At 40.0% G+C, this 15763-nt stretch overlaps 1 protein-coding gene across 1 annotated transcript in view; it reads right to left on the bottom strand.

Moving 5' to 3' along the window:
• Nucleotides 1-15763, bottom strand: part of plpp4 (phospholipid phosphatase 4) — a 58247-nt gene that overhangs the window by 21460 nt on the left and 21024 nt on the right. Inside the window, 1 exon segment of the mRNA XM_022206098.2 lies at nucleotides 5584-5692. Coding sequence (XP_022061790.2) covers nucleotides 5584-5692 — 109 coding nt within the window.

Raw genomic sequence — 15763 nt, forward strand, 5'->3', positions numbered from 1 at the left:
GAACTAGTTTGACAATCATTTGACTCCTGGCAGCATTTCAACCAGAAAAACAATTAATGGAGAAAATCTTCTTTTCCTTTCAGCTTTTCCCTTCAGGGGTCGATGGAGAAAATAATCAGCATTTTAAGCCATAATGAAAAACTAGTCATAGTTAAGAGTTTAAAATGAGCTCCAACTCAAACAACTAAAAATGCAAAAATCCTGCTCTTTCATTAGTGCATGAGTTATAATAATCCAGTGGCATAATATATTATAGTACAACAGTCAGAAGTGATATTTTTTCTGTACTAAATACTTTTATTTTAATACTTCAAGTGCATATCGGTATTGATAACACTTACATGTTTTCACTTATGTAACCTTTCCAGTGCAGGACTTTTACTTGCTTTTACAAAGTGGTATTCGTGTTTTTCCTTAATGAAAGGATGTCAATGCTTCCCCAGTGACTGTGAGTTCCACATATGCAGGGGGACATTACTGTAACAGAACAGTAGTCTGACTTTGTGGGCCGATTTGGCTGCTGATCCTGACAGTATTTTTAGCTAAAATGGCATCCTCAGAGTATAATGCAGCTGTCAAAGATGAGAAGAGTCAAGTGTAAATGAGGAGAGCAGTACTTATGAGGATCTCTGTTGCCATGGAAACACATTAAAGTATCCAAAAACCATCTTAAATGTTCGACATGAATAGACGATTATGTCATAATATTTTATGGACAAGTTAAAGACTGTTAGAAAAGAGGATTTTATCTTTTCATTAAAAGAGAAGACACACTTTGGAAGATGTATTTTTCATACTTTGATGCCCTTGGGTGATTGTTTAACACCTCTATGAAGATTACTAACTGTCAGTATATCAGTTTACTGCTACAGTTTCATCAGAGCTCATAATTAGGAGTTCCTGCCTCTTTCTCATGATTGAAAAAGTTACGTTCTCAAGCTTGTTTGTGTAAATCTAATCAAACTGTTGGTCAGATCTGTTCACCAAGTGCCTGTCATTAGGAGAGACCACGTTTGCATTTGAAAGCCTCAGGGAGCTCTCAAGTAGTCTCATAACACTTGATTGATTGAGTTAAGTTTCCTCTAGAAAGGCTAATTATTCCTGTTAAAGTCCTTGTCTGGTTGTTCAGTTAACCCCTAAAATCATCTAAGTTTACCAAAGTTACATATTTTATTTTTTTTTCCATTAAACTAATCTGTTCTGTCTTAAAATGGCCAAGATGTAACTACAGTTATGTTGTTGTTGTTTTTTTATGTCATCTAGGACATAAATAAACAACAACATGATTTTCACCAGGAGGAATATTTCATTACATGAGCTTTGCAGAAATCTAAACAGTTACGATTTCCATTTCCAGACACTGATTTGAAGCTCTAAGCTCCTAATCCAAAGGTTAAGTTGGTCAAATTACAATAAATATTAAGAATTTCTCATAATAAGCAGCACTCTGCACACAGGTTACTACAATACATATCTTAATGAAGGTCACAATGAGTCAGTGTGGCTCCATGTAAATGGACTTCTTTAAATAGCCAGATAAATTCTTCACACCTTCAGGGCCACTGTCAGAGAAATGACACTGAAGAAGTCTGACTGTCGGGTGTCAGCACACTGGGAGTATTTTCCCAAGAGGCATAGAGGTGGGAGGTGTAGGAGCAAGGGGGCTTACTTTCCAACTCATAATTTAGAGGCCTGTCACCAGCAAAGATCTATGAACACTGAAGTTAATATAGACTGTCAACATTTTTATAAAGCACGTCCAAAAAGGAAATAGAAATAATAGAGTGCAGACAAGTTGTAGATAAACTCAAATGTTAATGCATTGCTTCTGACTGGACAATCAGCTGCACAGACGAGTCCTGGAATCATAAGTGTGTGTGTGTGTGTGTGTGTGTGTGTGTGTGTGTGTGTGTGTGTGTGTGTGTGTGTGTGTGTGTGTGTGTGTGTGTGTGTTTACTGCTTGATTGGTGGTGCTTTCTATGACTAATGCACTTTCAAGTACTTATCGCAAAATAGCCATCAAATGATTTGCTGATGAGTCATTTACAGCTCTTTTTCGCATTTATGAACAAATCCACTTATAATTTTAACCATTTGTTGTTGTTTGTGTGAAGGCTTCTAAACGTCATTAAGCTATGACAAGTCTAGGCTTAATATGAAGCACCTACTCCTGACATTAAATCTGTTCAGGCATTTTTATATGGGGAGAAAAGCACTACATATATTAAAGTTTATAGCAGCTGTCATTATTTCTAGCTTGAAATAATTGTCAGTTAAAGCTCACCACCTACTCTGCAGCTGTTTCCGCACATAATAAGATGACAGATGTATGTGGAGGTGCATGGGATGGAGTGGAGGAGCCAGTCCCTCAAATGCTGCTGACAGCACACAAAGAGGTGAGCTAAATAAACAATGGGCAGCGACGTCTTTGCGTGATATGTTGATTAAACAGCCAGAACTTAATAGAAGGTCTTCTGACAAGGCAGTATGCTGACAAAGATACTGTACATACACATATTAACCTGTCTGAGAAATGAAGTGAAGCCAGGAACTTTCAAGGCAATTTATAACATAATGGAACTAGCTTATAATTATTTTTTTTGCTTTAATAATGACATTATGAAGCAAATGTAGTCGCCCTGATCACTTACCGCAAAATACCTCAGTGTTATAGCTGTGAAAGATAGCTTGATCACTGTTTGCCTTGGTGGGAAAAGATTTATTATATAAAAGATGTAGCAGATAATGTGATCATTGTCAGGACTCTGCTCTTGAGCGCCGATATGAAAACCTTTAAACTTTTGAAGCTATTAATAATATATCTTCACTGAAAGGCAGTTGTCTTTCATATGGAGGCCATTTTCCTGAGTGCCTGTTGTTCAGGTTTAGATGGTTACAATTTCTGTTTAAAATTGCAAAGGTATTCAATTTTTTTCTTTTTGCCTTTGGAATGCTGTTCAAATTTCTTTAATCTGCAAGCTAAAAGGAAATATAATGCAAAATTTTCAATGAAAATAATGAATGTACTTTTTTAATGTAATGACAAGTCGCAAAAGTACTGCTGTTGAACCTATCAATAAGTCAGCTTGTGAAGTGAAGATCTCAGCATCATTGTTGTTCTTCAGAATTAGCTTCCTGGAAACATTTTTTTTAAATTTTTGAGCGGAGATGTAGGTGAGCTCTTGTGATTGAGCTTCAGTGAGAGGGGAGGCATGGATGGAGAGAAGTGAAGGGACTTCACTGATCTACACATTTTAGAGTAAGCAGCAGTGTAGAGTTTGCCTGGGGACCAGACAGCCTTTATATTGTGTATTACAAATACACATAAAGTCAGTCTGGAACTGCTCCATTGAACCAAATCTAGCCCAGAGGCGGCACTACCGATCACAGCTTGAATTGGAGAGAGCCAATCAGCGTAACGCATGTGTGACACAATCACTAAGCGACCTCACAATTGCCTTTCCGCCATGATGTTTTGTAGTTTTAACAGCTTCCTTCGCCGTACAGGGGTCCTGAGGAAAATCTAAGCTTTCCCTTTCAACAGTGGAGGGCAGCATTACGCATTCTATCGTACAGCTTGCCGGAATTAAAAATACATCCTTTTTAAAAAGAAAAGCTTTAAGAGCTGCTTCTTGTTGAGGTTTTAAGGACAAATTCAGCCCGTGCAAAACAGAGGAAAGCGCACGAGAGAAACCTCGCTCTGTTGCGGTCGCCAACTCGGCCCTGAAGATGACGCATCGTTAACTCCCGCCTCTGGTGCTCTGATTGGTTCGGTATGATCTGGCACCAATTCGAAAATTTTGTTTCAATACAACTGCAATATTTTAAAAGAAACGTATTTTGTCCCAGTGAGGAGGCAGTATAACACAGTAGGAAACATTTCCACTTCCAAATAGCCACAAAGTCCATGTGAAGACGGTGTCTAAAACTAATGTGACAGACGGGCTGCAGGTATAAGCCTTCCATTAGCTGCTCATTGTAAGTGGCTTTGTCCTCTCTGCATGTTGCCACTTCTTTCACTATGGGGGGACATCAGCAACTTCCGAACTGCGACCTACCACAGTGATTATTTCAAGTTTAGCTAAGAATTTGGAAAATGCATTAAGGCAACCCTGCTAGGTTGTTACTTTGATTTTGGTAGATTGGTCCATTTTAATGACAGTGCTCATCTCCCTGTGTGAAAATGTAACACCAAAAAAAAATCCACATCACTTTTTTGAGTGAACACCAAAGCCACATCAAACACCACCTAAAACAACTGTGACCCCCGCCTTCCCCCGACACTTATAGCAGAATAATACTGTGGTGCATGCAGATCAATATGTTCTACAGAATGTGCTTGCAAAGGAAGACTGGTCCAAAACAGAACGTTCATTGAGGAGACTGAGGGTTTGTTTCCTCTGTGGGGCCGTTATTTTTACACTTCCATTTTCACTTGCTATTTGGTTAGGTTTAGGCAACAAAACTACTTGATTAGATTTATGAAAATATCACAGTTTGAATTCAAATACATCTTTTTACAACACGTTTGAAGCTTCTTCTCCATTTTGGGGGTAGCAAGTTTCATCCCATCAAATATTTCACTGGTTGGCTGAAAAGAAATTTCAGTTTTATTGCCATTGCACAGAGTACAATTAAATGCAGTCTTGGCATATCTCAGCTTGTTAGGAGGTTATGGTCAAAGCACCGTCACAGTACAGTGCCCCTGGACCAGACAGGGTAAAGGGCTTTGTTCTAGGGCCCAACAGAGGCCGCTTGGTGGTTCAGGGGCTTGAATCTCTGACCTTCAGACCAGTAGCCCAAAACCTTAACCGCTGAGCTACCACCGTCCCTGTGACTGTTTGAAAGGAACACCACGAATGGCAAAGATATGTAGTCCAGGAGAAAATGTTTCCCCTAGAATGCAGTTTACTTGTATTGAAACATAATTTCTGGGAGACGGGGTACTTGCATGAATGTGTTATGAATCTTTCATGAAATTCAAGGCAATTTCACCCTAATAGCTCTTTGAAAATAGGACCATCTACATGGTTTCTGCAGCTGAATCTGAAAACAAGACATGACCCACATCACTAGCTGAATGTTCTCTGTAATGCCCACTGTGGTGTACCTTAAGTGTATTGAGGCCAAGTTATTGTTGCTGGGATCTACACTGAGAATAAAATGAACACAGACCCTGGATAGAAGTGAGGCAGCAGATTCTTCAAGTTGTTTGCTCAGTGCTTCCAGCATGAGGCAGAGGAATATTATTTTCAGTTCATGCTGTGTCAGTCAGAAATTCATTTTAACTCGGAACCACCCACTGCTGTCCAAGAGCAGATTATATTTGTATTGGAAGTGTTAATCACCACAGTTCCTTAAAGCCCTTCTCATATCTATCACCATGATTCAGGCCTCACCTCAGCAGTAGAAATGAAACACATAGGTAATGATCACCCTCATAATCAATGGATTTCTGCACCACACAGATTAGAAAGAATTAAGCAGAGGATATGGCTCATGAAGACTGTAATAATGGCCAAGTATTCAGTGGCAATCAAGTCTGTAATTAGTAGAATGCACAGTTAGACAGCAGGTACTTACAAACATGACCCTCTTGGGAATGTGGTCTGACTCAACCAGAGGATTCTTGTAGAGCCAAAGCTCCTCTGGTTGAATCACTCTCTCGAAGGGCTCCAGAAACTCTGTAAATCTGTGGCAAAGAAGCAAAAGCACACTGATCAGTCACTTACATTCGACACTTAGATGCTTTAATACACGAGTGACACACTGTACACTTCTACAGAACATCAGATTTTGCTAAAATGTCTTATTTGCGAAGCACAGGACAATGACGACCTGTTGGATCATTTATGAGGGCAAACACAACGGTTCTCCACATGAACAAGACAACTTCACCCGAGATCACCTACACTGCTGTCTCACACACCGAGTGTGAACAAATTAGCATGCTCCTGCTTCCTCCAGCCCTCCCTGGCCACCCAGTGATCTGTCAGATGCGACCTTGTTCTCTGTCATTTCAACAAGGTCTTTTTGTCAGTGAACTCTAAAACAATTCAATCTCTAACAAACTCCGTTCTATTGCGCAGCTGCGTTCCAAGACACCTTACAGAGCCGCTGAAACAAAAAGGGGGTTTCATTTGAAAATGTACATATATTCCTTTGCATCATGAAAACAGTGCTGAATGTTCGTATTGACTTCAGTCTCTCCCTGAGCTCCTTTGTACACAATTAACAAAGTCACTGGGAGCAGCCTTGGATGTGGCCTTTGGATTACAGAGTGGCTAAGTAACTAATGAACCGAGACAATGAACAGAATCAAACTTTACACAACATTAGTTATGCTGAAGTGAATATTTGAATTCAAAAAATGTTGAAGCAGTACAACAAATTAACAGATTTAAATCCATTAGACAAGACAAAGATTGATACAACAGAGTATTTTAATGAAGCAAAAGTCCAAAAACAAGCTAAAGATTTCTGTACATTTGCAGATCTAAATCAGCCAAGCTAACACAGGAGTTTCCACGACATGCCATGTCTAATTAAGATAACATTGTTCGGCTTTAGAGGAAGAAACTGTATTTTTTAAATTCACAATCTAATGCAGCTCTTTTGCTTATAGTTTCAAATTGAAACAAAAGTTGTGTTTTACAATATGTGGTATTGTTTTCCAGCAACAAAACAAGCAATAAAATACAAAAGTTCTGTACTAACACTCTAAGGGCTGCAGATGCAACATTACATACATAACTTTTAGTATTTTTATACCACATTTGCACAGTTTTAGGGTCGTATTGTTCAGCCTCACAATGCTGTTGGATAGTAGAATTTTATTTGTTTTAAATAGATGCTTTAAGATTTGGAAGATTGAAGTTAAATGCTTTCAAATACACACACACACACACACACACACACACACACACACACACACACACACACACACACACACACACACACACACACACACACACACACACACACACATCTGGTGATAATACAGTTTCAGGAACATAGAAGTATTTAGTTACTGTGGAATACAGTGATCAAAGTTGATTTTGAGCTTGTTATGTCTGGTTTGCAGTTCTACATATCTGGGTATGTGGGTGAGGATGGTAGTCAAACCAGCATGTGCACCTGACACTTTACATGGAAATATTAAAATTTCCATGTGCTCTCACATGAAGAAAATAAATGCTGTTATAAGTATAATGTCTTTGATAATTAATTTCAACCAAGTTGCAAGCACGTTCCCACTGTTAGCTACTCACAGAGCGAGCTCAGCCTATTAAATGCAGCTCATTCCTCATTTAAAGGCTACGAGCTTCAATGTTAAATTTATAGCACTTGTATACATGTAAACCATTGGACCAAGATATATATTATAAATTGCTACACATGATTGTACCTTTGTTGCATGCCTTCTCCTTCTTCTCTCTACTGTTTGTAAAGCCTTGGGTGCCATTCCACAAAGTTTAATTACAACTTAATAATATTGTGAGGCAGTTTCCTGAACTTTGCAAAAGGATTCTTGGGTCTTGGCCAGACGCTTCAATCTATAGGAAGAAACAGAAATTGACTAATGCTCTCTCCAACCACTGCATGCCCTTCAGCGAGGCATTTATCTGCTCCAGTAGAGATGCTGCCTGCCAGCGGCAGAAAAGTGAGGATATCCTGCATCCCGTGCAGCTTCTCTGTGTGAATCCAACCAAACAAGTGTGAATGAGGCTATTGGCTGAAGAGCACATGGGTCTTCTGAAACCTTTCCTTCATCATTTTTTGTATTGTTTCTCATTTTTTCAAGCTACAGGAAAATCAATTATGCATTTTTAATCTCTCTGCAAGACGTGGACTATATTACACACTGTGGAAAGTCTGTTTGTTGGTCTGCTGATAACTATGTGTCATGATGTTTTTGGAAAAGAGCAGTCTAATCAGTACAGGCTCATTTTACACCTTGCTGAGCCTGTGTGCATGATTCACTTCAGAAGCATTACATTCACGGTATGTGGTGCACAATAAATTATGCTGCGCTAATGACACAAAATATGCTTCATGAATTACTCCCATTTTCTCAGCTTGTCCTCTCCTCAGCTCTCAGGCGTTGGGGATGGGGATTTTTTTTTTTTTTTTTTTTAGTCCCAGGGATTAAAAGCAAGGAGATAGAGCACAGACAGATAGAGTTGGTCGACCCCAGCGTCAACTCTGATACACACACACACACACACACAAATGGACAAACCAACCCTCTGTTATAAACACACAAAATGCTCTCAGGTCATTAAATACTGCAGTGAGCTACCTGTCACTCTGCAAGGCTTATCTTGCAACCAACCCTTTACGTCTTAATGAGTTTGAGGCTCACACTCCCCCAAGGTGGCTTCACAGATAAAATTCATCTTCACAATATCTTTCATGGGTCATGTGAGAATGCACAGCCTGCACTAACTTCCTGCAGTGTATAACTACCTCTCTATATAGTAATTTAATTGGCTGTGGCAGAGCGTGGCAATGCACCAATAATAATACCAAGAATTCATATCTTACTGTGGTAGAATCAGTTTCGGTTGACATGCAGCAATATTCAGCTACTGCTGGCAAAGATACCTCAATTTCCACTGTGTATATTCAGGATTTTTTTTTCTGTGTTTGCTGTGAGTGCTCACTTTCATAAGCTCAAAATAAAATGCCTTTTGGACATGTAATATTCCTCTATATTCTGGAGAATTTGTATCAAATCTCCTCCAACAAATCAATGCCACCCTCAAAGGATTTCTCTTGGCTAGAAATTCAGATTGAATATTTTTGCCTCATCCTCTCTTCTCCAATGATAAACTTTATTAAAAGATAAACTCCAATATGATTTCGGCACACTTTAAGGGCTCCAGGCTCCAAAACACACTTGAAATTAATCATGCTTGTCTCCATGGATGGAAGTGCCTGGCCTGTGTGGAAATTAAATTCACCTTCATTGTGATTTAGAAACTGAAGGGAACACAGTGGGAAGCGCATCATTTACATGACAGTGACAGAGGATTCTTTTCTCTGCGTGAGGAAAGGAAGGACAATGTGGATTACGGCCACATTAGTGAGGCTAATGTCCGAGTTCAGAGGAGTAATGACATGCACTGCATGTGCCCCAATTTATCCTGATGAGCAATAATTGTAATCACGTTGATTTAAAAAGAGAGAAAATAAGGGTGGAAATTGGTGGCAGGGTGCATTATGGAAAAAAATAAAGTTAGAATAGATGCATTTAAATGGGCGGACTGTTTGGTTAACAGTCAAACGCTGTGATTTATGGCTTTTCTTTGTCATTTATTCCCTTTTAAATCTTCCTAGTTATTTTGCCCACTGCAAGATTTCAGCAGCGACAGCAAAAGAGCTGAAACCTGAAGATGCAGAGTCACTGAAAACAGTCAAAGATAAGGAAACAGTGAAATATTGAGGAAGGCGTTGTGGAAATGCACCACCAGCAGTGTAAAAACAGTTTTTCTACAAAGGCAAATTCATTTGGTCCAATGAGGCCCCCTGTCACGATGTCTGGCCAGAATAGACAGCTCTCTAAGTGCCCATAAACTGGAGGCACACAAAATGCCCTGAACTCAGCACCGCCTGCTGGCTGCCTGGGGAGTTTTATCAGCGTTCTGTTTTATCAGCTTCTGTTTGCTCTGTGTAGAAACATTATTGAGGAAAGTTAAAAAGGCTTCTATAGGGGCCCAACCATTATAGATTAACCGTCAACTCGACAACAGATGTGAGAAGCTTCATTTTTTCTGCCAATAGTTTCATTGTAGGGGTCATTTATGCTCAGAGGACACTGGGTGCATCCACATTTGTTTTAATAAATAGTAGTGCACCACCACGCTTTAGTTTTGGCTTGGAATCTTTACATCTAAAGTTTTCTAATCCAACACTCTCAAATGTTGTCTCGTCCCTATTTTTCTTCATTAGAGCTCTGCTTTTGGGCCAATTTATCATCACCAATTCTTATCCGTCTCTGCTAGATGCATATCCTAAATCTGATGAGCCACAGACAAAGAGACAGAACTGAATTATTTCTCAAGATCTCTTCTCTCTGTCTCTTTTCCCACTGTACGGAAACACACGGGAGATTTAGAACATAACAGCACCAAGAACAATATGTGAAGCTAATTTGAAAGCCCTTGATTTACAATGCACTGTGGGCTGAATCTGTGGCTATGGCCTTGGGAATACATGTCTACTCCTGTGCCACTATGACAGATTTTTTTTTAAAAAGTCAAGAAATTCCTCCTTAATTAGACAGATACGCAGTGAAGCAATTAGGCGTACAGAAAAGTGGAATGGCTCAGTTGGATTAACTTTAGGCGAGTTCCTATTTTCACAAAGCTAAGCCTGAAAGTGATATTTGAGCTGTGTGTGTGTGTGTGTGTGTGTGTGTGACTGTGTCCATGCTTCAGCCTATCGTAGATATATCCAAACAGAAACCGAGTCCTTTCATCAATATTGATCGCATTATATCTGCTAGCAGAGGTTGGCTGAGCTGAAGCGAAATGCCCAGAGCCCTTATTAAACTATAGTCACACAGCTTTTATCTACAGGTGCAGGAGGTCACTGAGCAGTTCTTACACTGGGCAGCTCACTTAGCAGACAGTGAGTGTGTGACCTCCACCTTCTCAAGGGGAATGGAAAATATCAGGGAGCTTTACAGTGTCCACGATACACAGGTTCATAGCACAGCGCCAGCAGTCTGATCCAGTGTCTCAGATTTAACTCTCGAGTGAGTCCTACCTTTCCGAAGTGGGATTGGTTTTCCTCACTTTGTTGCACCTTCCTACAACAGCTACAATACCTGCTGCAGTCCAGGGATGTATTCACAAGGAAGCAGGGTGTTTTTTTCAATCACATTTGGCTACATTTTCACTCTCAGGAGGAGCTTATTTAGCAATCAGATGAGCCACTAGGAACTAGATGTGTGCGTAGTAAAGGGACTGGGGGGGTTGTCTGGCCATCTGCCAGGTTTGGGACAGTATTAGATCATTTCTGCTTTCTTCTCAGCCTGATAGCACCCACATGTCACCTCCTACTTATTACCCTAGTCGTTTAATCATACAGCAGGGAGCTATTGAAAAGTGACTTATGAGATTTACACGCTATTCGTATCAGAGGTTGTGTTGAGCCCGGTGGGAAATTGCCATCCTTCTCTGTTTAGTGTGTCTTCTGGTTCGTTTACCACTGGTAAATTCTCATTCCTCCTCTTACACGCCATGAAATGCAGCTGGAGAATTGGACTGTTCGATAAACCTAAATGGTCAGCGGTGAATGTTGAGAGCCCGGGACTCAGTATGTTTTATGTCTAAAAAATTGAACGTTAGAAGGAAGTGAGTTTTTCTAGGAGAAATAATAAATGCTATGAAGGGGGAGAATAGAAGAGCACACTGCTGGCTTTCTGATTTCTGGCTACGTCATGTCCCAGCGGCGGCTGGCACACACACAGACTGCTCTGGAATGGCCAAATCAGTAACGGACTCCTTGAGTGGCTGTCTAGATTCTCTGAACACAAGCCTTTAGCTGCTGCACAGAGCAGTTCCAAGTTAAAAGGGTGATAATGAAAATGTTTAAAAATGCAATGTTGGAGTTTAGAATCATTTAGTAATTGAGAGTCTTTATCAAAGAATTTAATGATTTAGAAGAACAAATGCTTGTTCAAGGTGATTTTACACAGTGTTTTAAACTACATCAAGAACCAGAGAAGTTGGATGCAGCCTTGACTTGAGTTTAAAAAAAAGCTTTGGTGCACAGATAATAGTCAGTCTCCTACAAAGGATGAGCTAAAGCAGAGTCCCAGAGAAACAGGCAGAGATTTACATGAAAGAACAAAAAGGTGGAACATGTCAAGGTGTCATTATTTCTGTTCCTGATACTGTGTTTCTGCTGTTGTCTTTCTCTTCCTTTGTCTGCCGTTTATCCCTCTTTGTCCTCCGTGTAAGCTTCTGCATATGTGTCTGTGCCTGCCATGGGCGCCTTTAGAAATGTTTTATATAAGCCATTATACATCTTGAGGTGGACCATCGATATAACTTTGTTTCTGTTTTTAAAGTGAGGATTATTAACCATCTAATGCGCATAGACTAATGCAGATACATTTAACATTTTATTTAGTGGGGTGACCACCAATCAAAATAGGCAAGAATGCTACAGAGCACTAGAGGGCAAGAAGGTCACCTATAGGCAACACATTATACATATCTTGAAAAGTCTGTCCATGTGTGGTGATAATTTCTCAAACTACAGTAACTTATGATACAATAAAATGTGTTTTCATTGCTACCTTCTGCTATATTTTGGTAGTTACTTCAATGATTAGAAAGATCCCTTTCTGTATTGCATCTGTAAGCACAATAATGTCACTGCTGCAAATATCCTGCTGTGAAATGGCAAAATCTCGCTGATCGAAAAACTTGATATGACATAAAAATATTTTGACTTCAGTAAACAGATCAGACTTTTACAGAAAAGTAACATCAAGCTGCGATGGAGCTCAGGAATCAGCTGTACAAATGATTTAACTGCGGCTTATAAACCGTGACGTTGTGTGACAGCTCACCTGTCTGACATGAAGAAAATACAGTGTGGCTCGCCATTAGATCCTGATTAATCCTGTCTTCATTTGGGGGGGAACTTCTCATAATACACACGTGGACAAAATTGTTGGTACCCCTCAGTTAAAGAAGGAAAAACCCACAATTCTCACTGAAATCACTTGAAACTCACAAAAGTAACAATAAATAAAAATTTATTGAAAATTAAATAATCAAAAACAGCCATTACTTTTGAATTGTTGATTAACATAATTATTTAAAAAAACAAACTAATGAAACAGGCCTGGACAAAAATGATGGTACCTCTATAAAAGATTGAAAACTATTTGACCAGAGTGACATGATTAACTCAGGTGTGTCATTTAATTGACATCACAGGTGTTTCCAAACTCATAATCAGTCAGTCTGCCTATTTAAAGGGAGACAAGTAGTCACCCTGCTGTTTGGTGAAAAGGTGTGTACCACACTGAACATGGACAACAGAAAGCGAAGGAGAGAATTGTCCCAGGACATCCGAAAAAAAATTATAGACAAACATCTTAAAGGTAAAGGCTATAAGACCATCTCTAAACAGCTTGAAGTTCCTGTGACAACAGTGGCTCATATTATTCAGAAGTTCAAGACCCACGGGACAGTAGCCAACCTCCCTGGACGTGGCCGCAAGAGGAAAATTGATGACAAATTGAAGAGACGGATCGTTCGAATTGTATCCAAAGAGCCCAGAGCAACCTCCAAAGAAATTAAAGGTGAACTCCAAGGCCAAGGTACATCAGTGTCAGATCGCACCATTCGTCGTTGTTTGAGCCAAAGTGGACTTCATGGGAGACGACCAAGAAGGACACCACTACTGAAAAAAACTCATAAAAAAGCGAGACTGGAATTTGCAAAAATGCATGTTGACAAGCCACAAAGCTTCTGGGAGAATGTCCTTTGGACAGATGAGACCAAACTGGAGCTTTTTGGTAAGGCACATCAACTCTATGTTCATAGACTCAAAAAGCAAGCATACGAAGAAAAGAACACTGTCCCTACGGTGAAACATGGAGGAGGCTCAGTAATGTTTTGGGGCTGCTTTGCTGCATCTGGCACAGGGTGTCTTGAAAGTGTGCAAGGTACGATGAAATCTGAAGACTATCAAGGCATTCTGGAGAGAAATGTGCTGCCTAGTGTCAGAAAGCTTGGTCTCAGTCGCAGGTCATGGGTCTTCCAACAGGACAACGATCCAAAACACACAGCCAAAAACACCCAAGAATGGCTGAGAGAAAAGCGTTGGACTATTCTAAAGTGGCCTTCTATGAGCCCAGATCTGAATCCCATTGAACATATGTGGAAGGAGCTGAAACATGCCATTTGGAGAAGACACCCATCAAACCTGAGACAACTGGAGCTGTTTGCTCATGAGGAGTGGGCCAAAATACCTGTTGACAGCTGCAGAACGCTCATTGACAAATACAGAAATCGTTTAATTGCAGTGATTGCCTCAAAAGGTTGTGCAACAAAATATTAAGTTATGGGTACCATCATTTTTGTCCAGCCCTATTTCATTAGTTTGTTTTTTAAATAATTATGTTAATCAACAATTCAAAAGTGATGGCTGATTTTGATTATTTAATTTTCAATAAATTTTTATTTATTGTTACTTTTGTGAGTTTCAAGTGATTTCAGTGAGAATTGTGGGTTTTTCCTTCTTTAACTGAGGGGTACCAACAATTTTGTCCACGTGTGTAAGTAATTAATGACGTTGCTGCTGTGTTGTGTAATCTGTGAATGCACACGCTCTTCTTGCTGTGGAGACATTTTGGATCCCACTGCTGTCTGATGCAGTGTGTCGCTGGAAAACTCAAAGAAAACACTCATATAAACAGCTGGATGCAACAAATTAAACTTAAGGTCTAAGTTAATAAATGTAAGTAAATGATTTGAGGTCTGTGTGTGTGCCTTCATCAGCTAAAGGCACAAACTATGTCAAATTCAGGGAATAAATTTGACCTGTCAGATCCCGGGTGGCCAAAGAGGTGACCAATGAGATTTTATTCATGCCATGGCAGCCCCATTTTCCACCTTTTAAGATGCCTCTGGTGTGTGGGCATAGCTACCTGTTCCTCCTCACCTGACACATCTATAAGAATCATGCAGTAATAATCTGCTGCAGTACTCATTACTTTACTCCTCAACAGAGCTCTCGTGATGGTATCATTGCTCACAGTCTAACCTGCAGCTTCTTTGTGCATCAGGTTTCAGTTTCCTCCACTTATCTTGTTACCAGCTCACTCCCACTACCAAGCTCAAGCCCGTGCCACATGCCACAGTCGCCTCCTCCCTCTCAAAACAGCCGGTCAGCCATCCATCAAGTCGTACGCCACTCTCAGAACCACCAGCCATCAAGCGTCGTGCACCTAACCCACTCAGCAGCGACAGCCTCTTCATCTGATTCATAACCCTTGTTTCCTTCTCCTTTACAAAGACTGCCTGCAATTAAACCTGTTAAGCTGTGCAACCGAGTCTTTCTACTGCATTTTGGTCCACAGAACACTCGACATACAGTACAAAGATGATCTGGCACAAAAAAAAGGGAAGACACAGGTTGCGGTTGAATGGTCGTCTATGCTTAAGTAGATTCCTAACTGAGTGAAATGACTCTGAAGTATCTAAGTGGCAGCCAGTAAGAGCAGGTCGAAATCTCCAAACATGAAAGAAATGTGCTTCAGTGCTTCGCTTCTTATCGCCTTTTGCAGAGGATACAATGGTTGTAAAGAAAAATGGAAATTAGATGGTTTTGTTCCACATTTCCAACATTCAAAGCGATGCCCCATCCACAGCAGATCCATGTTAGAAACATTCATTGTCGCATGATTACTAGCGTATGTACAGTCAGATCTGGATCGGATCTTAACACCACAATTGTCTTTTCCTGTGTCCTTATGAATTGTCCCACATATCTTTATTTGAACTCATGACATTTTCCATTGCGGTCAAGCAAAAGTGTTTAGGAGAAGAGAGGGGATGCCATTTTGCTTTACACAAAGGCAGTATTGATAGCTAGGCTACTGTGTTGGGTTCTGTTTCAGTGCAGTTACTAACTTAGTAAAGTGGGTCAAAAACATTTTTTCCTATCAGAAGCGCTGATTTAATATGTCTTTGCAGTGCAGATCGGCTAATATAACATCAGCTTTTCGAAA

Source organism: Acanthochromis polyacanthus, chromosome 15 (assembly GCF_021347895.1).
Source record: "Acanthochromis polyacanthus isolate Apoly-LR-REF ecotype Palm Island chromosome 15, KAUST_Apoly_ChrSc, whole genome shotgun sequence".
Classification (NCBI taxonomy): Eukaryota; Metazoa; Chordata; class Actinopteri; family Pomacentridae; genus Acanthochromis; species Acanthochromis polyacanthus.